The 26,144-nt window shown below is 38.2% G+C and overlaps 1 protein-coding gene across 1 annotated transcript in view; it reads left to right on the plus strand.

Moving 5' to 3' along the window:
• Positions 1-13,003: 13,003 nt before the first annotated feature.
• Positions 13,004-26,144, plus strand: part of AK5 (adenylate kinase 5) — a gene marked incomplete at both ends in the record, with an annotated part of 89,474 nt that continues 76,333 nt past the window's right edge. The window contains 5 exons of the mRNA XM_080348972.1: positions 13,004-13,063; positions 14,891-15,077; positions 16,042-16,209; positions 21,414-21,583; positions 21,703-21,816. Of these exons, the coding sequence (XP_080205098.1) occupies positions 13,004-13,063; positions 14,891-15,077; positions 16,042-16,209; positions 21,414-21,583; positions 21,703-21,816 (699 nt within the window). The remainder of the gene's footprint in view (positions 13,064-14,890; positions 15,078-16,041; positions 16,210-21,413; positions 21,584-21,702; positions 21,817-26,144) is intronic.

The raw sequence follows: 26,144 nt of genomic DNA on the forward strand, positions 1-26,144 counted from the left end.
TTCTTAGATGTGTTCAAGCTGTGTCGGTGACACTAAGGAAGGGCAGCTATCTTTTAGAGCACGTACTCATGCAGTTTTATAAACTGGTGAGTTATTTCGTGCACTTTGACTTTGTTAATTCCTTATTACCTCTCGGCTCCCACATAGAGTTGGGCAGGTAACATGTGACAAATACAAATGGTCTCAACTCTTTGACTTCTTTCTGTTAATCTGATCCTTTGCTCTTTGCATTTATCACAAATATTTGTCCTTTGGTATCATGCATTTTGGTCAACAGCTTTTCCCATAGAAATAATGTCATCAGCTGTATCCAGATGTTGCATCTTTGAACCAGGCATAAGCCCTGATGTTCATACAGAAGGAAAAATTAGGTCATGTGTTACAAAAAGATAACTTCAGCTAACCAGGAAACATTCCTAACATGACAAGTAAGAAACACCTTTTCTTTGAATAGGACTTTAAAACATCCTGTTCACTTAAAAACCCCCGAACCTTCTGAAATTTGCATCACAAGTGACCTTAATTTTGTCATTCTCTGAAATAGTCCACTTTTTAGCTTTAATAACACTCTTTTAAGGTCACTGTGTATTATTTGCTACATAAGAAAAAAGGATATGGAAAAAAACCCCACAAATTTCTGTCATGTGGCATTGGAATGATGTAAGTGTAGGTTGTCACCTATGGACTCTACAAGCGGATGTCTGCTCTTTGTGCTGTGCAAATTATCCTTACCTGAAAGATCATGTGTAGGGGATGAGACGTTTAAGACACCAGGTTTTACCAATAGTCAGAACAGTTTAAGCAACTTGTCCAGTCAATATTGCTGCTGTTTCTCACAGGTTATTTGTAGTCGGTTCTGCAATCTATAGGAAGGTTTAGCTGGCTCTTGATGGCAAAGCGCGGCTGCAAACAAAAATACCAATTATCTTTAATTTTGTTGGTTTTAACCTTGATTATATTACCTATAAGTATCATAGTGTATCTTTTCCTTCTTCTGTACTCTTGATCCTTGTTCTGTGTTTCTGTTTTCACCAGATTTGCATGCACTGCCTGGTAATTTTCTACTGTAGGAAATAAAGAAATATGTCTTTGGCTGTATTTAATATGCTGCAAAAAGAAAAATGAAAAGCAACTCTTGCAATGAAGTAAGTCAACAAGACTGATTCTTAAGGAATCATCAATAATAGCTCAACTGTATTATCTCACTAAAAAAATGCAGATTTATTACTTTCTTCATTCTGACTGTCAGAAAACTCCCATTTTTATATTGCTTGAGGTTTTTGTACTGTCCAAACAAGTCTACTACCGTTTAGTATCTGAGCAGATAAAATGGCTGTCTTCAAATATAGAACCTGGATAAAACAACAGTCATCAAATTAACGATTGATCTTATTCATTTGAGTGTTTTTTTCAATTTCTGTTAGTAGAAGACTAGACTGACCACAGAATCTTTGTACTTAAAAATATTTACAATAGCAAAGTAACACTGATTAAAGATAAGCAAAAATAATATGTTGAGTGTAACAGATACAGAACTTCCAAATGAAAATGCCTTGAAAGACGACTTGCTTCTGATAATTGCTGAAGCAATTGTACTGGACTGTGTTTCTCAATAGATTCTTTTAAAACACTGATTAAACATATTTGAACCTACACTTCTGTTCATCCATAGCATCGGGTTGCTAAATCAGAATAAAAATAGACGATATTTTGTACTGCTGTTTACAAAGTGAGATTATAGACGTCATTTTTTAGAGTGCCTTTTGAGCAGAATAGAACAACAGGCAAAACCCTCGAAACTTACAATGAAATTCAGTTGACATTTGTTCTTGATGAATTAATCATCTACCTTGTCATCACTTCTGTTCTGTCATTAACGACACAAACATCACCAGACATGGAGTTTCCATAGTGTTGAATTGTGTAATAATCCAGTATTTAATCTTCAGAAGACATGAGGTTACAAATGGGTCCAACAGCTTATCCTGTTGGTAAAATAAGTAAAATATGAGAAAACATTATGGAAAAGCAGTGGCAACTTGTTGACATAGTTTATTAGGTATAATGGCAGTCATGAAATATGAATGCAGATCACCTTTGCTCTCAGTGCATCAGTATTTTTCTCGACAGAAAACAATGTTGAAAACTTGTCAAAACATTCTCACTTGTTAAAATAACAAAATATGTGAAAAATACAGCAGAAAAAATAATATTTTTTAAATTACCCTCTCCATTGTATTTTCCCATTAATATTTCAAAAGGGCTCATTCTCAAATAGAAAATTTGTGGAAAATTTCATAGGGAAAAGATGAGAATATTATACACCAAGTATCTGAAGGTCTCAGGCAAGTCGTCCCTGCAGTGACTGCACTGACGTGGTCTCAGCTCCGCTGGTTAAATTAACTCAAGTAAAGGGCCGTGTTGCTGGTGGACTCATTTTAGCTCCCAAACTACTACTTAAAGTTATTGTGTGTATTCTTAGACTACTTTACAGCCTCCAATCTAAATATATCCTTTTGTCCTGCAAGTGATTTTCTTCCTTTGCAAGCAAGCGGTTTTTCTCTCCATTGAGGGCTACTCATCAGCTATGTGAGGAAACAAAAACCAAAGGTTTAAAAATTAAAGGCTGAAAACACATCAGCTTTGCCTGAAAATGTATTAGATAGAATATATGAAAATTGTATTAGAAATAAGATATACAACGAGCATTGAGTCAACTTTAAAAAAGGTTACTCATATACCAAGTACAATAACACTGATTAACATTAAATATTTGAACAGTGACTAAAACTGCATCCAGTAAATTGCCAGGAAAGGTTATGTAGATCACTGTGTGATCAGTACTGAAATGTTATTAGAACTGATTAGAGGAAGATTGCACTCGAGAAGCAAAATTTAAGATGAATCAATAAATAGGCCATTAAGAAATTTGAAGAAATATTCTCAACAGAAGGAAATGTTTAGCTTTTAAAAATGTAAATATGCATGATTATTTGTTTTTTCAGGAGTTGTGGGGCAGAGTAGATCAAAACAGCCCCAAAAAATGTAGGCAAAAGCTCACTTGTACTTTTTTAGAGCAGCTGTTGGGCTGTGAACAAAAGTGGCAGCGGCTCAGCAAACCTCAGTAATTTCTCTGACTACTCAAACTGCGTAAAGCAGAACATTTGGTCCCTCTGTAGATTCGTTTAGCAGGATATGGGAAAAGCTGCTACGGATCAGTTGGAAAGTACTCATGCTGAACTAAGCACAGAGTGCCCTTCAATATGCTGTAAATTCTAACGGCGCTCTTTGAAATTAAAAGCACCTATTTCTTTGAGTGTATTTACTGGAAGCTGTTCCCAAGTAGGAGTGCCAGAATGACTTCATACATTGAAATCATAATGCTTGGGAGCCAGATTTTGCTATGATTTATAAGAATGCAATCTTGTTGAAATTCCCTCGTGTGCAGAAGGTCAGTAAAAGGCCTTTTCTCCATTACACCGCAAGGGGAAATTTTACTTAAAAAATTAAATGAGTTATTATTAAGCAGAAAGTCTGGATGGAACCAAGGAACATATTCAGCAAGAAAGTAAATTGGTGACTAGGCACTCCCCCGAATACTTGCTTTCTTAAAAGCCAAATTGTGTGGCTTAAATTGATTGGGATATTATGCAAACTGAAGAGAACTGCCTACACGAGAATGCATTCAGATATCAAATCTATGGAAGTTTTTCTATATTGTTCTGCAACTCTCTCATGAATAAAAAATGCCAAACACTTTATTTTTAATGGTCTTTATCTTCATGTTAAGATAAGATAAGATACTGATAAGATTTTTCTAACTGCAGGACACCATCAAGAAAACATCCTAGTTATAACAGGAATTATTAACACATTAATATGCCTGTTGTTTCAACAACTCTGTCCTGTTCTGTGACCTGAAATAATAGTTTTAGCTGCTAAATATATATATTACATGAAAATGTAAAACCACATTTACTGCAGTTAATGACCTTTTACATTTCAAGATAGGCATTTGAATTTACATGTTCATTTGAGGTGATTGATTTTTGTATGGAGAAAAGGCACCGACCAGCCAATCAGTTTCAACTGATCAGTGTCTTAATGGATGCGTTTGCAGAAGTATTATCTCAGTGAAAATCGGCTTTTTGCATTTTAACTCCCTGACAATTATCAAGGATTTCCTTAAAATTTCTCTCATTTCTCGCATTATAATGTTGTGTAAAAAAAATATTGCACTTGGAAAAAAAAATAACAATAGTTTATTAAAGGATAATCATTAGCGTGTACATATTAAAGATTTAAAGCTTCAGGGCCTGCTACGCATCCCAGTTTTGGAGGGATGTGCAGGGCCAGTGAAATGGTCGGGCTCCCTACTGTTCAGTGACCCAAACCCACAAATAGCACAAAGTCAAAACAGAAGATGGATTAATTCAATATGTGCCTGTTTGGGATTCTAGATATTATAAAGGTGACTTAAATGTGCATTTGTGACATCCTCTTTTCATTGTTTAACAGATTATTAGCTTTCTGGGCTGGAGGATGTGACCTCCTGACAATGCATTGATCAATGGGAAAAAAAAGAAATAGCTTCCTTTTGGAATTCTCAAAAAACCCAAGTTTTTAATAAAAGATCCAGGGTTTAAGCATGTCAAATGCATATTATTGACTAAGGTCTATTAGCTGCATGGTCATATTACACGTGTCTCAAGGAAATAATACATATATGTATCAGGTACAGAAATGTATGCTTCGTTTGTGGACTGCAAGAATTCAGGATCGAAGTTTCACATACAGTACCTTAAAAACAAATTAAGATTATTATTTTCAGGACAATGACATCAAAATAATGATATAAGGTCAAGGGTACATAACTTCACTTGCTACTTAGCTTTGGAATAAAGATGATCATAATTTGATTTTGCTAAATATAAAAATAATAAATGGTTTGCATCTGTATAGCACCTCGCACTAAAGGATCTCAAAGCATTCAGTGTTAATTTCACGTCATCTTGAAACCTCAAATCCGATTCAAAAATTTGGGTGTTGCTACTACATGTTTGTTTTTGCTCTTTCATCTGATTCTGTTTGCCTGCATATTTCTGCAAGATAAGGAAAACAACTTCCACTTTTTGGTTGTTATATGTTATGATGTTGTGAGAAGCATTTTTAATACAAATTTGCTTCCACGGATGAATTTTTCTGACAAGTTTCTAAAAGAGCCTGCCTTGTATCCTCACCTCGGAACCAGAACAGTATAAACCATCTTTTCCATTTCCTTCAGTAATTCTGTATCTAGTTGTGATGATCTAAAATTGCCATACGGGTTTTCAAATCCTATTGTAAAATAAATTAATCCATGAGGCTATTTATCTGCTTAGAATTCTAGAAATCAAATGTATTTTCTCTCTCCAAGGAAATCTTCAGGGGTTCATAAGCGAAAAAATTGGTTTGGAAAGGGAGGATGTCTGTGTGTATATTAGTAATATTGAATGGTAAAATCAGTCGTTTTTTCCCCAAAATTGCTCATAACACTGTTTCCATAAAAGAAGTCAGCTAGGAAAGCTGTACAGCCTACACGTACAAGTCACAATTCTCTTTTCTGTAGCCCAGAGGCTGAGGGAATAAAAAGTTTCAGCAGAAAGCCAGGAAATGCAGTAGAACATCATTAATTGTCAATCAGCTCATATAGAACAATAGAATGTCAGCTACACTACAGGCCAATTTTAAAGGTTCTGTCCAAAACTGACGTGTAGGTGATTTAGCTGTATAATGTAGAAGAAGTAGTACTTTAGGAGATCTTTGAATATTCAAATCTTTCCCAAATAGTACCAACTCAGCTATAAGCCACCAACAAAAGAAACGGTAAAGACTACAGCAAAACGCCTGAATCCAATCCATTTGTTATACAGAATATACACGCTTCAGAAAAACAAACCAAACCAAACAAAAAACATTACTTGCTTGGAATTTATTGCTAATAAATTCATTTCTGATGTATCAAAGTATTCAAACACACAGTAAAGTTAGTAACATTTTAGTTTCTCACTGCCTGTGTATTCTGAGAGCTGTGAAAGGCACTTTTAAGGCTGTAAACTTTGAGACCGCTGTACTTGCAAATTTTTCCATAATCAGGACAAAACATATTAGTGATTCCAGTTTTATAAGACAACTTGAATAAAAGGAAATAAAAGATACTGACAAGCCTTGCTTCGTGAACCCACTGAGATCCAGAATAGACAAGGAAAAACATTTGAAGCAAGTGATCACTTTTTCAAATACACAAGATTAACTGTTTTTCCCCCTGAACATTGATGAATAAATAGGAAAGCTGCAGCCACAGAGTTTGTCACTTGTACGGCTGTGTCATTTCATAGTAACTTGTCTGTTGAAACAAGATGTTCACATAGGGGCAGAACTTAGCAACAAGCTTCTCCTTCTCCATGACTCCAGCACCCAGCCAGGCTGTGTTTGCTTTCCAGAATACAATTGCCTCGTCTCTTAATCAATATTAGTCAGACAGGGCCAAGGGTCCTGTTCAGCACCGTAGCCGAACAACTACTTAGTTGTTATTGGATGGCATGACAGGAAACAAAAAGCATTGTGGTGATTCAAGAAGTGCTGATGATTATTAGTAATATCAAATGTTAAAAACTATTCGGTATCAGGCTTTATCCAATATCAGGCTAAACTCTGTTCTCCTATTTAGCCAAACATTTTCAACCCATGCTTTATGGAATCAGAGTTCAAGTTCAACCATCATACAACAGTTTCATCAACTGCTTTGTTACCTTTGATTAATAAGCCGTCTGGCAGGGTGTCGTCTACCAAAAATAGGTGTTTGATCCAATTCGCATTTGTTATACTGTCAAGAAAACATTCACTGAAGTTGGTGACTAAATTCAGGCAATGTTCTTATACATCAGCAGAAAGTCAGGATTAATTTTGAATTAGCATTATAACATTTCCATGGTTAAAACATTTCCCAATTTCTCTCATGTTTTCTTTCAATTCATCTCATTGTATCTTAAAATGCAACTTCTTTAACTTGTCTTTGTTCTACATCCTGATTTTTATCTAATTATTATGTAAGGTGTATCTTTTAATCTCTATATATTGCATTCTATTCAAGGCAATGCAAAACCAGAAAGTTAAATGGATGAGTTCAAGAATCCTTAAGTCGTTGAAAAAGGACTTACCTCAATCAAAATTAAAATTCCCCATTAAAACCAAAGTTGTTCTTTACAACAGAATTCAGAGCTGTGAGCCAGTATCTGCCTAAGTTACAGCCTTCTTAGGTTTAGAAAAGAGGGGTTTGACAGTCATTTCCCACTTCATTGTGAAATATGAAAAACGTGCAGAGCTTTAGCTCTAAAGAAATGAAGTTATTTAACACTGAAACACCACCAGTGGCTGACTGACATTTTTATAGCTACTGCTCTGTGGCAAATACTGACTCGACTATACACTGAATAGGGAAATAGGTGACTTCATGTTTTACCACAGCACTACAGTTGTTGTCATGATCGCTCTCAACAAGAGCACATGCCAACGTTATTCCATTGCTAATCCTAATTATTAAAAAATTACCACATCACAAAACAAGATTTTTTTTGTCTTAACTTTTCTTTCATTCTTTCGCATACATGTACAACCTGACCAAATTAATAGTACTTCTGTTTGACTACAGTGAAACAAAAGTCTGTATTTAGCAAAGAGCCCATAGGACATTTATACTTGAAAAAAGCCCAGTCAGGAATCTGGGTAAGAAGAAAAATTATATCAAACTAACTCGCCCCTTTTTCCCTGTGACAATGTGTTGTGCCCTGTGAAGATATAAGGTTTCTCAGTGTCAGCAATTCCTGAAGTCATGGTATGACTCTACTAAGCCCTTCATGTAGGAAGTTGGTATTAGTTTCAATTCACTTAGCTTTCTATTAAAAAAAAAATCAAGAGGTTTATCTTTTCACAAGCTGTACTTTGTATCGAGGTGATTTTCAAGTAGGGAAGATTTTCACCATATAATTGAATAACAGGTTATTGTGTCATAAGGCATTGATCTATTATACCACTGAAATAAAACCTAAATGATAAGTAGCAGAGATTCAAACTTTCTAACAATCTTATGCTCCGCAGCATTCCCAGGACAAGGTCTAATAGCTGTGCTTGAATTCTCTTCTATTCTCACCACCACCACCCGCAAATCATTATTCAGTTCAAGCCGATTTCGTTAACTGAATTTTGCTGTGTTTGTGGTTTTCCTTTATTTTTTTTCCAACAGCTACCCAAATTTCCTTAGTTCATAAAGAGTAAACAAAATGAACTGAAATGGTTGTATTGTCAGTGTCTATTTGGGGAGAATTAATGGATTAGAACTGTGTTTGGGCCATGTGCTGTACAAAAAAATATCACTGGTACTGCTGGCAGATAACAAAGACTATGGAAGTGGTACTGGGCAAACTGGTTTCTTGGTAAATTGCCTGCAAGTGAGTCTATGAAATTATACATCAAAGAATAAAGAGCAGGTGTTCATCCTAGAGTGGAAGAATCTATGTGAGAAAAGAGAGTGGAAAGCAGAGCTGCTGGGAGCCTGCTGGATAACCAGCTAAAGGTGAACCCCGCTGCAACACCAAGGGCACTACACAAATTCCATCCATCAGTGTGAAACAACAGAACGAGGATGGTGAGGATGCTACAGACAGGCTGAAGCACATCAGTACCTGGCACTGGCGTGACCTTTTCTGGAACAGCGAGTCCTGTTCGATGCCTTTGCTGAAGATGCCTGTTGATAAACCGCAAAGAGTTCAGGGAAGGGTCAAAAGAATGATTACACTGTAATTGGAAAGTAAAAGCTACAGCTATTTAGTTTATCAAAACAAAGGTTAAGCAGTGATTTGATCATAGCTTCTTTTTTTTTGTCCCTCAGCAAATTTAAATATGCATCCTCAAACTTTTAAGCCACACAATCTTCTTTCTTCCCTCCCAGGTTTTATTCATCTTGGTGTCCACAAAAGTTACATAAAATGGTGGTCTTGGGACTGAGTGAGAATTAGATCCAGAGATTATATTTTCTAGGTAGAATTTTCACTGCCTTTCAATTAGTGCTTTAATTCACTTAACTAACCTGTTTATATATCCATAGAAAACAACAACAACAACAAAGGTTTAGCAAAGTGGAAAAGAAAGGGGAGGAAAACCAGCAAATTTAATAAAAATGTGAACAACATCGTAGCAAGAGTTCAGAAACAGGCTTCTTATTCAAATGAAAAGATTCTTTTAACAATCTTGGATTAATTTACACCACACTAGGCACAACACGGGGCTGCAAATAAGTTCTGCCTTAACATTAAAATGCATACCATTTCTGGATCGGAAGCATGTAATTCAGCACATTCTAGTACAAAGGCTACACATAATTGTTCTTCTTACAGAATCTAGAAATTCAAACTGTCCACCTCTCTTGCAGCAGCCTGTATAAGTGCATCGATCCAAGGACATCAGTTCTAATTTTAAAGAGACATCTAGCAGAGCAGCAGCTTATGTGATAAATGACAGCCACTAGTGCTTAAACAGACACTAGACAAAAAACTGGGGGATTCTGAAGTTATTTTTGAAAACACAGAACCTAGTTAAGCTTTGACTGAAGGCTATGGGTGTTAGGTAATTGGTTTAATCCGGGAGAAGGCCCAGAACAGCATCTTCCAGCTGATCTCCAACTAATTTCATATTATTTCAGCTTCACATATTTACTGGAGGAATCAACAAGAATAAAAATGGTATCAGTGCAATGGTACAGGATCCATAAGATGTTTTCAAGATGGATTTTCAGAGCTGTTATTGTTTTGACAGCGAAATTTTGTTCTCTCTACTGTAGTTTCTTCCCCTCCAGAAGACGTGGGAAGTGGTAGAAGCAAAGCCCAAGGGATCCTTCAGCCTCACCCCGTACCATGAAGAGCTGCCCATACTTTCAGGACTGGGCACTGCTCTGGAGCTCAAATCCATGTTCCCATTTCTGTGAACTTGTTTTTTTGCATCCTGTGTTATTTTCTAAGGCAGTAAGACCACTTGATTTCCAGCCACGCTCTTGATCGGATACTGCAAAATGACAAACAGCCAACTCTCTAACAGCTGCCTTTACATTACCTACATACCTGAAATGACAAATAACCCAGCTTTGTATTTAGTTAATATATTCTTAATCCTTTGTTGCTGATATTCTTCAGAGCCTTTGAAAGGCATCCACCTGTGACCCTTTTTCAGTATGGGGATTTGGCCGAGGCAAACGTGCAACAAATTACTTCTAGAAGGAGGTACCATGTTATTAGATCCAAAAAATATCCCTTCCAGATACATTTCAGGCATTCAGTCTGACAGATTTCCTAAATGGCTGTATTTTTTCAGAGGTGGTAATTTCTACAACATGGAATTTGATTTTGAGCAACAAAAATCGGATTAGCTTGAAATGACGCTTTTTGAGCAATAATTTAGATGTGCATAATGATAATACTTTTACGGCAGAACAGTCAGAATTTTTATTTTCTGTTAGCGTTATCTAACTGAACAAAATGCCTGGGAGCTACAGGAAAGAACAAACATCTCAGACAAGACTTTACACAAAAATATTTCACATTCCTGAGGAAGATGCCATGGAAAGCGTGTGAGAGGAAATATTTGTCTCAGTCAATCCAGGACATTGGATGAGACACTAATTTACCCATAAATGTTGAATATATAAAAATATATCTGCTGACAGCCTATACATGCAATTTGTCTGAGACAATGATAATACAGCTTTTTATATATATAAATTAAAAAAGAATAAAAAATAAACCCACAGAATGCCAAAACCACAGCTCTGTCTTCCTAAATAAAATGACATCTTCCTTTAGCCCTGCTTAGAAAATATCTTATTTTAAGAAAATATCTGTTTAATTTAATTCAGTCTTCCTCTTATCAAGCTTCATTTAAGATCTTCTAAAAGCGATTATGTCTCATATCTTTTGTTTAGGACATTGGAGCCTACTCTATTTTTTACTTCGTCAAAATTAAGATACTGTGCTTTTCAATGAATTTACATTTGGTTGCATTAAAATCTTAGCAAGGGAAAGCAGGGTTAAAGCCACATCCAGAGTTCCTGGGAGGATAAGAAAGACTCCAGATGGATGCTGATTAAACTCTCCAGCAAAGACTAAGGTCTTCCTTAAACATGAGAAATGCTAATTCAGTGACATTAATGCAGCTTTCCTAAGTGTCACCACTGGATTCAGAGAAAATGGAGCTGGAAAGGATCTTAAACTGCCTAATCCAAACTTCTTCCAGAGATACGTCAGCTGAAGTGAAGCATGGGCCATCCATCCGTGCATGCTGTGAAGGGCCATTAGTGACTGCCCTTCACATGGAAGCTGCTGGGAGTGACTGGATGACTTGGAAAACCTTCCAGTGTAATTCTTCAGAAGAAGATCATAGGACTGCCCCTGATGCAGTGTTTAGCTGTTTGGGGAATGAACAAGGAAAGTGTCCACATAAAAGGCTGGAGGCAGGGCAAAGGAAAAAGAGGGCATTTTAACTGCAGAACCAGCAAAACAAGGAACGTGGCTGCAGCTGAGACAAAGAAGCGTGTCAGACTGATATCGATCCACAAATCACACACAGAAGGAAGAAGCTTCTTGAAAGGCTCCTGACAAGACCTGTACTATGTCTGAAAAACACAGATACAGAAGGCAGTTGCTCACTGTTGTTCACAGGCGTGCACCTGAGTAACCTGTTTCTGTTAGGGTGTGCATCAGTGAAACTACATGGATGTTGTGTTAGAAAATATTATCAACAAAATTAAAGTCTAATTGGAACATTAGACTTGATACAGGACAATTAAGCAACTGAAATAATCTATTCCAGTATAATACAGAATAGCACAAAAGCTACCCCCAACTTAGCACTCCTTGGAGCACATCTAGAATAATACATCCCGTTTGGGGCTTCCCAGTAAAAGAGAGATGCTGATGAACTGGAGTGGGTTGAGTGGACAGCCACAGAGATGATCTGGGATGAGAGCACTTGCCCTTGAGGAGAAGTTGAGGGAACTGGGCTTGTTCAGCCTGTGGCAGGCTTGGAGGGGACATAATCGCAGCTCTCCAGTGCTTCTGAGGAGGTTGCCATGAAGATGGAGCCAGGATCTTCACCATAGTGTAATAGTGGGCAAGAGAAAAATAGAGACAAGGGAAGTGCTAATCGAAGAAAACCCTTTTTGACCACAAGGCCATCCAAGGACAGGTGTCCTAGACCAACTATGCCATCTCCATCCTTGGAGGTTTTGCAAGATGAGACTAGATAAAGCCCTGAGTAAGATGGTCTGACCTCAAGAGCTGCCCTTACTCTGAGCAGGAGTTTGGACCAGAGATGTCTTCAGTTGTCTTTGTGTGACCCGATGATCACAGATGCTCATGAGTGCTCCAAATTTGTGGCCTTTTACTCACCCAAAGCATATGAAATGCTTCTCTCTTCAAGACGCCAAAAAAACGATGCCAAGGGCAGAGACCGCGGTTACCGGGCAGCTCCCACCACCTCTGTGCTACACCCGCGCACAGCCCTCCCCGCACCGCCGCCACAGCCCTCCCGGCGTGCGGGGCGCGCCTCAGGACGGCGAAAGCAGCCGGTGGCTCCCGGGGAGCCGGGGTCCGATCGCTCCCGGGGCGCCCTGCCCGCGGCGCACAGCCAGGCGCAACCCCTCCCCGCCTCCGCTCGGGTGCTCACCGCAGACACCCCTCAAACTTTCCCCCGCAGCGTGCGCACACTCTTTCTCCCCTGCCGGGGGAAAACGTGCTCTCGCTCCCTCCGTGCAGCGGGGCCGGGGAGGCGGGCAGCCTGCCTTCCCTCCTCCCTCCCGCCCCGGCTCGCCCGCCCGCCGAAGCCTCGCCGAGGCTCCCGCATTGCACCGCCGTGCCGTGCGCGGGGCTCGGCGCTGCCCACCCGCGCCCCGCCGGCGCCCCCGTCCCCGGCTGGCGGTATGAGCGCCGGCGAGGCGAAGGAGTATCTGGCCCGCAGGGAGATCCCGCAGCTTTTCGAGGTAGGCGAGGCGGAGGGGGGGAGCGTTTTCCGCCCCGTCCGAGGGGGTGCTCGGCGCTGGGACCCCGCGGCGGGCAGCGGGCTGAAGGTGGCTGGAAGGACGGAGCAGTCAGAGGAGGCTGCGGCGCGCGTACCTTGCGCGGGGAGCGGCGCCGCGGAGGGCTGGCCCCGGGCAGGGGGTGCCGCGGCTCCCGGGGCCGGGCCGAGCTGGCGCCGCGGAGCCGGCGGGGAAGCGGCTGCCGGTGCCCACCTGCGGGAGCCGCCGCGGGCGCGCAGGCAGCCCGGCGGCCGCGCCCCTCCGCACCGCTGCGGCGGCCGCGCCTGCCCTGCGCCTGCCGCCGGGGACAGCGAACTTGGCGGCCGCACGGCAGAGGACACCCGGGGCTGCTCCGCCGAGGAGTTCGGGCGGGGGTTTATCTGTCAGGTTTTCTCCAGATTTTCGTCAGTCTGGGAGGAAGAATAAAAACAAACCACAACTGTTCAGTGAGGTTTAGCTTCCTACAAGTTCCCTGCTGCTAACGATTGATAATTACTTCTCCGTGAACGGGGGATTGTTATTTTTTCCGAATCAGACATCCTGCCACCTATGTTAAACACACACATGCAGAGACACATGTATTTTGCCTGGTCTGATCTGAAGATGCACATTTTTTAATGTATTTGAACATTACAGGACCTAGACCATGCTAATGCTTTACTAACACGTTTAGAATGTGAATGGTTTAACGAGATGCACACAGAACTGTTTTCCTGTAGAGGTTCAGAGCTTGAGCTGGCAAATTTAAAAGAATGGTGCATATCTTCTGCAAAAATACATGGCTAGTTGCTGTGGTCGGTTAAGTAGTATAATAAGGGCATAGATGCATATAAGTTGTATCTTATTTTATAAATACATATGTGTGTAAATAACAATTATTGTATAAACTGTAGTTAACAAAAAACTGAGCAAATCCTGAATTGGAGCTATTTACATTTCTTACTAATAACTGTGACCCTCTAGTTTATTTCACAAAAATTAGGAAAAGCACAAAGGAACAGGAATCATCCTGAAAGACGTATATTGTTAAGAGTGGGTTGGCTGCACTTGTCTTGTGCAGAGGTGAAACGATGATTTAGGTATCACTTTGTCAAGGAAAATCTATTACCATGTGTGAGAGGAGAGCCTGGCATTCCTCTTCCACACTCCCCATAATGCCTGTAGGTGCAGTGGGTGTAGAATTAATACTGTAGACGGGGGTTTTCTAATGGCTGGGAATTTCTGGTCAGTTAGATCTGAAAACACCTATGAACTTTGGGTTCAGGGTTTTTTTTTTCAGTACTGATCAAGATTATATTTGAGTATTTCTTGTGATTTTTAAAAAAATCTTCATTATTTGTTTAAGTGTTGACTCAAGAATATGGTTAAGACACTTGTGAGTACACTGGTCTTAGGAAAATATACGTTTCAGTGATCTAATAGACTACACAGAACACGTAACTTTTGTGGCTATCTAGCTTATGCACTGCTCTGCGTATATTTGCCAGTAGTGGTTCTATGAAACATATAGGACACTTTTTTACTATTTTCAGTTTGTATTACAGTGCAAGCAGACAAATATAAAGACATGGGCACAAGCTTCCCGTTCTGAATCGTTTCTGTGACACCAGCAAACCAAAATCATACAATTTGGCAGGCCTCACTTTGACGCATTGGCTTGAAATGGAGAGTCTGAGGACTCATCTATAGGGAATATGGGGTTTCTCTGTGTAAATTAAAATTCAAAGTGAGAGTGCTGTTTTTTTCCTGGCATCTATCGTTATAGTGTGTATTTCTGATCTTACATTGCAGAGTCTGTTGAATGGATTAATGTGTTACAAACCCGATGACCCAATTGAATATTTGGAAAGCTGTTTGCAGAAAGTGAAAGAGCTTGGAGGGTCAGAAAAAGTAAAATGGGACACTTTTGTCAGCCCAGAAAAGAAGAGCCTGCCTCCACTCAATGGAGGACAATCCAGGAGGTCTTTTTTCAGGAATGGTAATGTATTAAGTATAAAAATGATTGTATTTCTTGTGCTCTGGGTGGTTTTACATCCACTGCTGAATTATTTTACCCTTCTATAGCAGATCAAGCTTCATTCTGATTTTCCTTAGGCAAAGGACTCAAGGATTCTGTTTCTTTGTATTTTGGCATGTGTTTTTCTCCTCCCAGAATGGATGCTATGCAGGAGAGGAAATTGTGGTCATTTTGCAGCCTAATGATGGATGTTTGCTGTGCAAATGTTTAACACATCAGTGGAAAGATTTCTCATACCTAAAACATCTGCAAAGATAGGGGCAGAGTTGACTCAGTGCACTCGCTTTATATTTTTAGTTGGTCCTTGTGGACGACATCCATAACTTCAATGCAGTTATACTAGGTTGTTTTTCTAGTTTATATTGGAGCTGTATGCTAATTTACTAAATACAACGTGAATGATAAACATAAAAAACTTACAAAATCTAAGCAAGTGTCATCCCAATACCTGTAATTATTTTATTTATAATGTTGTCATACAGTAATTAGCTCATCTTTCAGTTGCCATAGTTATTCTTCCTTGCCATCCAGCATTTCATTAAACTAATTAGCAAGACTACTATCTGTGTCTCTGTGTACTACATGTATTACCAAAAGAGTTCTGCTTCACAGTACAGGTTATCTGCATAACAGAGCACTTCTCAGAGGCCACTGCCAAACTCTGGGTGCTACGGGCAGATTTTCACAGAAAAGCTGATGTGCTTGTAAAGAAACAGCAAAGAAAACGGACTCATAGTGGTTCCAATTTAATAAATCAGCTAAAGAGGCAAGGAATATTTAATATAGTAACAGCAAGCATGTTGTGAAATGAGGAGATAGTTGTACTTTATGCTTATGTATTATACTTATTTAAATCTGCGTAGGCAACAGATCTTGAGTTTTCTGTGTGTTTCCACAATTCCCAGTTTATCTTACTATTTTACAGTGATGCCTGATAATTCTAACTTCCCATACCGACGGTACGACCGACTCCCTCCAATCCAACAGTTTTCAATAGAAAGTGACACCGACCTCTCTGAAACTGCTGAGCTAATTGAGGAGTACGATGTATTTGATCCTGCAAGACCTCGACCGAAAATTATCCTTGTCATAGGTACGAAGGCAGAATCATTTTGACAAGATTTTACTTTGCCTTTATATTGGTACTGCAAATATACTGAATACCTCATATGTATTTAAATACAGTTCTTCAATCGGCTGTAGCAAGTGCTGTAGCCTAATGAGAGTGTATCAGAAAGTGGAATTGTTTGCGCTGAGGGTTTAGCATCCCAATCATAAGCATTTTAGGGGTTGCAGTGAGGACTTGTGGTCACATTCTATAGACTGGATGCCTGTTAGCAGCTGGAGCTCACGGTGTGCTTGTAGAGCACATCTGTCAGTGTAATTTAATCCAAAACGAACCTGACTCATGCATTTCAAAACAGCTTCACCATGTAAACCAAAGTGCTCTTCCAAAGCGTGCTCAGGATCCAATCTAAAGCACTGTAGTAGATGTACTCAAAGCTGCTCACAAAAAATTTATTTTAAAATATTGGATAAACCAGCTCAAAAAGGTGATAAAAATCTGTTTTCCTCTGTATGTAGAACCTTGAAAACTGATGAGTATATCCAGCTGGAGTGAGTGTACATGATCACTACTCCGTTGCATTGATAGATTGATCTCTAGATCTATTTGGTGAATGAATCCTGTGCCACCTTCAGGGAGAGCAAACGATCAGTTAGCATTAGTTAATTGTGCTCTCTTCCCAAGTTCTCTCTTGGGTTCTGTTTAGCATCCTTTCTAAGCCACTCATATTTTCCAGGCTCAGACAAATATACTGTTTATTAAGAAATAGCTGCAGTGTAAGTCTAAATCAACATTTTATTCTGTTTCTGAATTTAAGTTATTTGAGTTAGTTTCCTTGTCATCTGGGAGAGTTGCCTTTTGAATTTTACCATCAGGCCTAGTTCTCTGATCCTCTGGACTGTTTAAGTAGTTGTAGCACACATACCATGTGATGGAGAATCAGATTTTTGATCTATAAAGCCTTATTTATATTAAAGAGAGATATTGCTTCCATAACAGAGACTAGTATGTAGTATCATAAAAGAGAATAGGAATGTCTTCTCCATATTATAGAGTGGGATCTCTAAGAACAGCATGTCCTCTAGGCTCTGCGTCCAGCAGTTCTCGGAAATGTGATATTGGAATATCTTGGAAACAGAAAACCCAGCATTTTTCTAGATGTTCGTGGTATGCCAAAATAATTGCTTAGGCATTCGAATTTTCTTAATCTTTCATTTCAGAATTACAGATCTCAACATGCAAATCTCTCCGTGTACCGTTGAACTATAAAGCTTGCATTAGATGGAGAAATAATACATGCCTGCCTTTCACCCTAATTAATTAGCTAGCCTTCCTTTTCATCAAGGAGAAAAACTGGCTCCTTTTCAGTGAGCGCAGAAGGCTCTTAGTGCAGTGAAATCCGTGTAGCTCTGTTGCAGTAGGGTGCTGAATGGAGGTTTGATCTAGCTGAAATAGAGATTGACTTCCACGTCTGGAACTGAGTGCAGGGGTATTTGAAGTGAAATCCTTCAACTCCAGCATACAGTGAACAGACCATGGGCTTTACAGAGCTTTTCTTTTCTCCCGTTTATATAGGGAACATTGTAAACATTCCACAAAGGCTATTTCAGATTTATTTTCCAACTGAGTTTCTCTGAATCTGCGCTATATGTAGCTTAGTAGCTATTATCCAATTTTGTACAGCATCAAGAACATTTCTCCCAAATTCGGCTTTCTATTGAGAAAGCACATAAAAACACACCCTGGAAAGAATAAAAGAATAACTAATATACTGAATGAAAGAGAGAAAATGAAAAAGGTGTACTATTAATTTCAAGAGACAAGTATTGTGCATAAAAAATGTGTTGCAGATTTTTCAGTTTGCATAAAATGACAGAAAAAACTTCAGTTAAGTGAAGCTATTTATGTCTGACTAGTGCTAACTAACCATACTGCCTAACTCAGATGGTGCTGCTCCCATGCGTTGTTGGGGACTGAAATGAATACAAGTTAAAGACCTATCTTCTGCTTCACATATTAGATGAACTTTTCTTTAATAATGCATTATCCCAAGATCTTTTTAATGCTTCCATAAAGATTTTTATGGCTTCTTTGCTTTATGAAATCTATCATCCTTATAATGAACCAGGTAGCTCCCAGGCAAAAGAGAACTCACTCAAAGGTGGAGCTTTTGTTGTTTTTCTGTGTTTGCAGGAAAGTCTTCTGGTGAAATGTAAAGCTACAAAGCTGCAAAGTGAGTATGTGACTGGATTTTAGAAAATTCACATGTAACCAGCCAGGACTGCACACATCTGAATCACTGGAAAAATGAAGTTTCTAAGGCATTATGACACCAGGAAACTAGGTTGTGTTTAAAAATGTGTGTCCTAACTTACTTTGACAAACACATTTTTACTATTGATACAGCCTGAATACAAACATCTTAAATATTAATTACGTGGTGTCATTAGCTCCATAGTTCAGTATGTTTTTTAAACTGTACTTAATCAAAAATATTTTCCTTTTATAATGAAAGTTTAAAGGATAGATCAAAGATGGTGCTGTCAGCAGTGAGCTGGCCTGTTGATTTGGTGAATCCAGTCCACAGCTAGATGTTAAAATCATAAGTCTTTTCAGAAATCTTATTATGACATGAATTTATTTTGAATTTACAAGAATATGAGCAAAACCGAAATTTGGAACTTCCATTGGCAGAGGGAGATTGAAACAACTACTTTAATAAAACTTTTTGCGTATACAAATCTTCATGTGCAACCAGTTAGCAAACATAGTTTGAGATGCTACAAATATTCCCTAGTCTGGACATCTTCTAAGAAGTATGCAAAATAATCATGCTTTTCTTGAATAATGTATAATCTCAGAATAAGTGAAAAGAATGAAAAACATGATTTGATTTTCCTTTCTTGTGAGTAGTTTGTCAGTATGACTTATCAAAGAGTTAGATATGGATGTAGAGCTCAATAAATTGTAATGATTTACTGTGGGAAGCAATTTTTGCCCTATCACTTTTCTCTTATTTTATTACCCCTTAGACTGTAGGCCAATAATCCCAGTTTGCTATAACGGGTTATTTTTGGATTGGGAAAAACAAAATGTGTGAGAAGTTTATGAACTGATGAAGTTTATGAAGCAAATACCTCATTAGATTTTTTCTGCTTGCAGCTCTAAACTGAAATAACAGAAGTGCTGAACTACACTTTTCTGTAAAGTCTTACCTACTTGGTTTCAAAAAGTTTTTTCAGCTATTTTATAGTTTAACAGAGGCTGATATTTTTTCAAGTAACAATTTTGCTTTTCTGGCATCTTTTGTGTCTTTGCTGGAATATGGATACTATTCTCCTTGTCAGATTTTCCATTGCTAATTTCCTACATGTTACCTATATACGTTTTGCATCGTTATTGTTTCTGGGGTGCAACATAGTATGTTGCAAACTTGTCTTGAATCTCTAGGGAAATAAACTGAATTTCCTTCCTTGAAAGTTTTGTATCTGCAAGAATTAAGCACAGCTTTGGCTCCACTATGTTTTATAAACCTTTTGCTTCAAAGCGCAGTCACAACCTACTACCCCCTTGTCCCAGTAGTTAGGATTATTGCCAGTAAATAAAGCCGCATAAATTCATGCTAATAAATGTTACACATATGTATAAACACACACATACAAGATGCACTATGTCTATGTAATGCTCATTAGATTGTAATATATGGTTTTATATGCAGAGAGAGGGTTGCTTATGGAAATCTTTACACAGAGTGAGCAGACATTCCAGTAACGAGTAAAAATCCTATTAATTCACCTGGCAAAATCTGCTTCATGCAAACTGGCAGCAATCACTGAACAATGAGCTGCACTTTGTGCTGTTGTTTTCATCTATGTAAGAAAAAAGACACTGGGATTCAGTTACTCCAGACCTAGTGACTACTGGTGCCATGAAAGCTCCCTAACATGTAATATTAGGGCGCAGGTTTGAACCTGGTTACACAGAGAGGGTTGTGACCATATATGATACAATACTGTAAAGCTTATCCTGCAGTCAAATCTGTATTAATTATATAAATGCCTAAAAGCTATTAATGGGAATAATATAGAACATACAGGAAGCAGTCATATGGTTACTAACAAGAAGCTCATTGTATTCATATTTACTTACACTGCATTGCTGTGTATTTTCAAGCTCATAGAAAACTTATATTATATTTTCAGTATAATAAGTCTTACTTCTTTGTCTGTTGAAATAAAATTAAATTCCCAAAAAAAATAGCTACTTAGTGTAGGGAATTAACATAAAAAACCATTTGTTTTGGTTTTGCTTGTTATGCTATTCAGTACCATATGCTTTTCTAGATATTAATATTTGTTTTTATCAAAACAATTCCCTGGTTTTACATGCTGGATTCCAGTTTGTGTGTTCTTTACATCACGTCTTTTTAGTTCATACATTGTCTGATTTTTTTACATGCATTCTGCTGTCCAGCTGACCCTCACTTCAGCATTCCCCACTATGTGATGTCACTGTTTCGCCTGATTTTGATACCTATTCTACCTGTGCTATATTGAAGAGTCTCTTTATTCTTCAAGTTGTCCAGCAAGCTGAACCTAACAAATTGCTCCACTATCAGAGATGCTTTAAGCACCAGTACCAGAAGTACGTGTGGCTCAAGGAAAGTCCTTGTACCAAATCACTATGGAAACATCTCAGCTGATTATTTAATATTTTTCTGTGTTTTAAAATTAGAAAACCTCAGAAACTCATGCAAGCATATTTAGGAGCAGATTTTATTAGTTCTATTTTATGACCAGTCCATTTCATTGGCTTGTTTAACCAACTATGATTCTTTCGGCCATGAATACGCTTCAGACTATCTGGTTCTGTCTTTGGATTCACAGAGTTCAAGAAGGGACCAGTTCATTTGCTCTTCCTCTACTACAAATCAAGAGAAATTACTTTCCAGGAACAGTTTTAGAATGAGGTCAAGCCTAAAATAACATATCTTTTTAATTCTCAAGTAGATTTATATTCTTTTTTATTTTATATAATATTATTTTACAAACTCTTGCCTTTACGATCAGGTAGATGAGACCCTGTTTCTAAATGGCGGGTAACAAGCCATGCAACTGCAAGATATGCTGTAATAATGATTGGAAAATTGGCACCGATAACAAAGATTTCAGCTGTGATTGGGTACTTCAGATGAAAGACTAATGTAATGTTTTGCTTATAATTACCAATAGGTGGCCCAGGAAGTGGAAAAGGAACGCAGAGTTTGAAAATAGCAGAACGTTATGGATTTAACTACATATCCGTTGGTGAATTGTTAAGAAAGAAGATCCACAGCACAAGCAGCAATAGGAAGTGGAGTCTAATTGCCAAAATAATTACTACTGGAGAACTGGCCCCTCAGGTACAACGTAGCCTGTGTCAGTGTTTACTTTCGAAGGATTTGTTCATGTGTATTAATGTGCACTGTCAAGAAAACATGCTTTACAGTATTAAATGAAAAACTTCTTTTCTCTGTGAAAGGAAACAACCATAACTGAGATAAAGCAGAGATTAATGCAGATCCCTGATGAAGAGGGTATAGTGATTGATGGATTTCCCAGAGATGTTGCCCAGGCAATCTCCTTTGAGGACCAAGTAAGAGATTCTTTTTATTCTTAAAATAGCTTGCATATCTCTACAATAGTTAAGCTTCTTGAAATTGTCAGTAACATTCCAAGAAAGACTAGATGTTATTTCCAACTGAGAATTGCTCTTTAAATCTTTGCAAGTACATAACTACAGATGGACAAAAGTTATTCTCGTGGCTTACATTGTATTACATTCTGTCTGAAGACAGAATATTTTGTAAAAAGACAATGTGATAGTATAACCAATAATCCAAACCTCTTGTCTCAGAAATGAAAGTCCACTCAAGATGAAGAAGGAAATAACATCAAATCTAACAATATTTTTTGTATCTTTGTGATTTAGAAACGGGGAGATATTGTGTTTCCATATCTATTTGTTCAATTTAATCTACATTAAGAGAAACATACATAAATCAATGCATATCTTCACAGCACATTTAATCTCAAGTTCATTACGGTGCATTGAAAAGACGGGAATAAAATAAGGGTTAAAACTGCTCATTTTCTGCAAGTTTTGGGAACCAGAAATGCTACTCTTTTTTTTTAGAAATGTTGATGATTCTAAACTACTCCAACTACTATCAGCTAAAACTGTGTGTTCCTGAGTTTTATTCTCATTGTCTTCATGTGTGTATTTAAAACTAACCTAAAAATACTTTAATTCAGTGGAAAAACAAACAGCTTATGTCATTTTCTGATCAAGTGCTGTTAACATAACAGTTACGGTCACAAGTAAAGGTTGCATTTTCAGTGCACCCTTCATTTTAGAGCACCCTTCATGCCGAGCATTTCAAAGTCTTTCACAATTGCTGGTGTACTGCCATTTCTGTACGTTGAATTCTAAGTGGCATTGCCAAGATAGAAGTAACAAAAGAAAGCAGCTAATGAGGCATTTCATTAGTGTGCTTTTATAAGGTATTATTCTGGGCAAAATTTAGAAGACTGAATTGAGGAAATTAAAGGAAACAGACAAAATAGTTATTACAGAAAATAGCCAGTGGCTGCCAGCTATATCTTGTTATTAAAAAAGAGAAGACTTAAAAATGAAACAGCAGAAGTTTATTCTTAATTGTCACTTACTTGCCTCACTTTTTTTTGCCCAGTGTATTGTGTGATAGTGGGACTTAAGTGCTTTTCTGGTGCTATAATTTTGTGCCGATGTTGTGTTCAATGAAAGAATGGGGGATGTGAAACTGGAAAAACTGACAAGAGTTAAATTAAGTGCTTCGAGTTATCCTAGGGTCAGATTCTCCTTCTACAAAGGGAAACCAGTTAAAACAACCAGTTAAACAACACTTGAGCTCCTGTCATAGGGTCCATTAGCAATACCAGTAGAAACTGGAGTCAGGAGTTAATAGAAAAAGCTCAGGCAATACCATGCTGTAGAAAGGGAGGAAGATGTACGCCACGTTTCATATATGTTTGAATCCTCCCTTTGCACCAGTCTAATATGCTTCTGTAGTATTTCCTTATTGAACTTAAAATTTTCCGCTCTGCCACCCTGGTTAGCTCTCGTTGTCTATAGAAAACTACATGGAAGAGAGAATGACAAATTATGGAAGTGATAACTTTGACTCCTTTTACTATGTGCTCTTGCTTCAAAGGTGCTATAGATTGGTCTCTGTTTATTTTTTGGGGGAAAAGAAGGGATCAATTTAGTCATTGTAGACCTGACTATATTATCAGAGAGTTCCTTTCTTTTCAGTCTAACGGGATTAGTAAGTCATGCTTCTTAAGGCCTGATTCTGCCTGAAAGATAGATGACTATCTGAGTCTCTCAAAAAATCCCAGAGCACTCAATGTAGGACCACCTTTCAGTCTTCTCGATTCTAAAATAAATATGGGAAAGAAAAGAAGGAATCATAGAAATTTTATAGGAGCACAAGAAAGAAAATGTAGTCTGTTTGGGTTCCCCCTTTTTCACCTTTCATTGCAGCTGACACTTACAGGAGCCTATTGAAAGCCATGGAAATAAATGCACAAAGGATGTACATATTTCAACATACAACATCTCTTTAATCCAGTGGGATATATTCATTGTTTTATCTTGGCTTTATATTTTAAATCAATAAAACATGCTTGTTGTTTCTTTAAAATTCTCTGTTTAGTAAGCCATAGTGCTACACACATCAGTAGGAAGGTCTTGTGGTAAGGAAGGGGGACTATCAGCACCCGTCTTCCTTTGCAGGGTGAGGCTGACAGTGACCTGTGGCACGTCAGGTTATTTACCTTAAATGTGCTAATGTTTTTAAGGCACTCAGAGACCCCTATTGAGGGATTCCCATTGGGGAGGTGCAATGGAGTTCTGCAGAGTTCAGTAATTAATTGTTGTGATAATTTGTGTAGGTCTGCAATTAAAGATGCTGTGGCTGTTTTCCACAACTTAGAAATATTATAGCTTTCTTGCTAGCAGTGTGTGGAACAGAACAGAACAGAATTGTTCTCATGAGCCAAAAGTGACAAGATGTGAAATAATTAGTTGGAATTTCAGCAAAGAAAGTTTTGATTAGATAGCAAGACACTTTATAATTAGGAGATCTACTAGGCAATGGAACATTCTTCTGAAGAAAATGGTGAAATCCCACAAAATGCAAATAGTCAAATCACATTATCCTGTAATACGTATCATTTATTCTTATGAAGACATCCCTTGTAGAACACTGAGATCTGTTGATAAAAAGTTCCGAATAAGAAAGAATTCCTATTGTTATCATTAATTTTGTCATGGGTGAATACTTACAGATGGTCCCTTTAAGGCCAATACACGGTTGCCTTCAAAGGACCGAATGTAATTTTAGGACTGCATAAATGTAGGAGTAGTTACAGCAACTGCGAGGCTGATGTGGCCCCTGGTGAAAATGAGTTTGACACCCCTGATTTAAGGGAACTGCCAAAAGATGCATGAAGTGGAAGTTACTATTTATTTAACTGTTTTCCCTCATTTATGATCCCTTCACAACTGTTAATTGTTTTGATTACAAGGGTTCTAAAATTCAGTTGTATGCTTTGAAACAGTGACTTTACATTATTATGATGTTTGTTTCATAAAGCAGCTAGAACAGTTTGGGGTTTTATTATGTAAATTAAAATAATTATGGTTAGTTTGTGTTAGGGTAAATAGGATATGCTGGCTTTCTCATTTCTTCAGCCGTATAGGATATAGAGTAGGTGCCAGCAGGAGGAATGAGCAGCAGGGATAAGAGTGACTGTTTATTTATCCTGTGTCATTTGAGTGTGTTGGGATGGGTATTCATCTGTAATCCCATGGAAGCTTGAAATAAACAAAGCAGCCTTTATTTTAAAAGTAGCATTTTCCACTGTATAGCCTTTCTCCATTGCCCTTTTTTACACAGACAGAAACAAACTCTTAAGAATATATGTAATAATACAAAAAATAAATTGTGGGGGGAGAATGTGAAGGACAAGTTATTAAACTGAATGGAAAGAGGGATGAGTAATACAAGGTATTGAGAGAGCAGGTAAGGCTGCAACAGACTGAACAAATGTGAGGAAAACAAAAAGTCTGTAGTCAAAACAGGCTACAAAAACCTGACATCATTGTAGGTTAAGAAAGTATGTCAGGTCTTTGTTGATCGTAAGAAGCCTGTATTGTTTTGTTACCCATCTGTTGTTCCTCTTTGTGAGGCATGATGCAGAGGGGTCAAGAAAATATCTGGACCCAATGTCACATAAAGGGCTAGGAAGTCAAAATGTGGAGTAGACGTGAGCTGGCCACTGTCGTCAGTGAAAGGTGGACCAGGAGAGAGCCTGGACAGGTTTGGTCTAAATCACGTCACCTCCCCTTTCTCCACTGGTGCGTGTTGTGAACAGTGGATGATGAACAACTGAAAGGCAAGGCACAAAGGTATAAAATCTGTCTTGCTCACAACCGCTAACTCTATAGTTCCATGAACCCTGTCTACTGAACCTTTCTGTATATATTATTACATGGCTTTCACCAGTAAGAGCTGTGCTGAGTTATTGGAAAGATAAACTAATTTATATTGGACATGGTTCACCACATTAGTAGAGGAAAAGGAGCAGGTCAGCTAAGGTTCCTGGTTTGTCTTCCAAGTGTATATAAAATCTAACTGTGCTGTGTTTGCAGACATCTTTAATGTAACAAATTATTTATGCTAAAATAATCTCTTCAGCTTTATGGCTCACCCAGCTGTAACTGAGACTTGACACTATTTGAGGTTTCATAATCTCCTTGTTTTGTGAAAAAATCATGTGGACATATATGTCTGAACTCTAGTTACAGTACCTGTCCTGCATAATGTTCTAGTATAGAAATACACGATGATAACGAATTCTTGTTGAACTTTGCTTGCA

Source organism: Nesoenas mayeri (assembly GCF_963082525.1).
Source record: "Nesoenas mayeri genome assembly, chromosome: 8".
NCBI lineage: Eukaryota > Metazoa > Chordata > Aves > Columbiformes > Columbidae > Nesoenas > Nesoenas mayeri.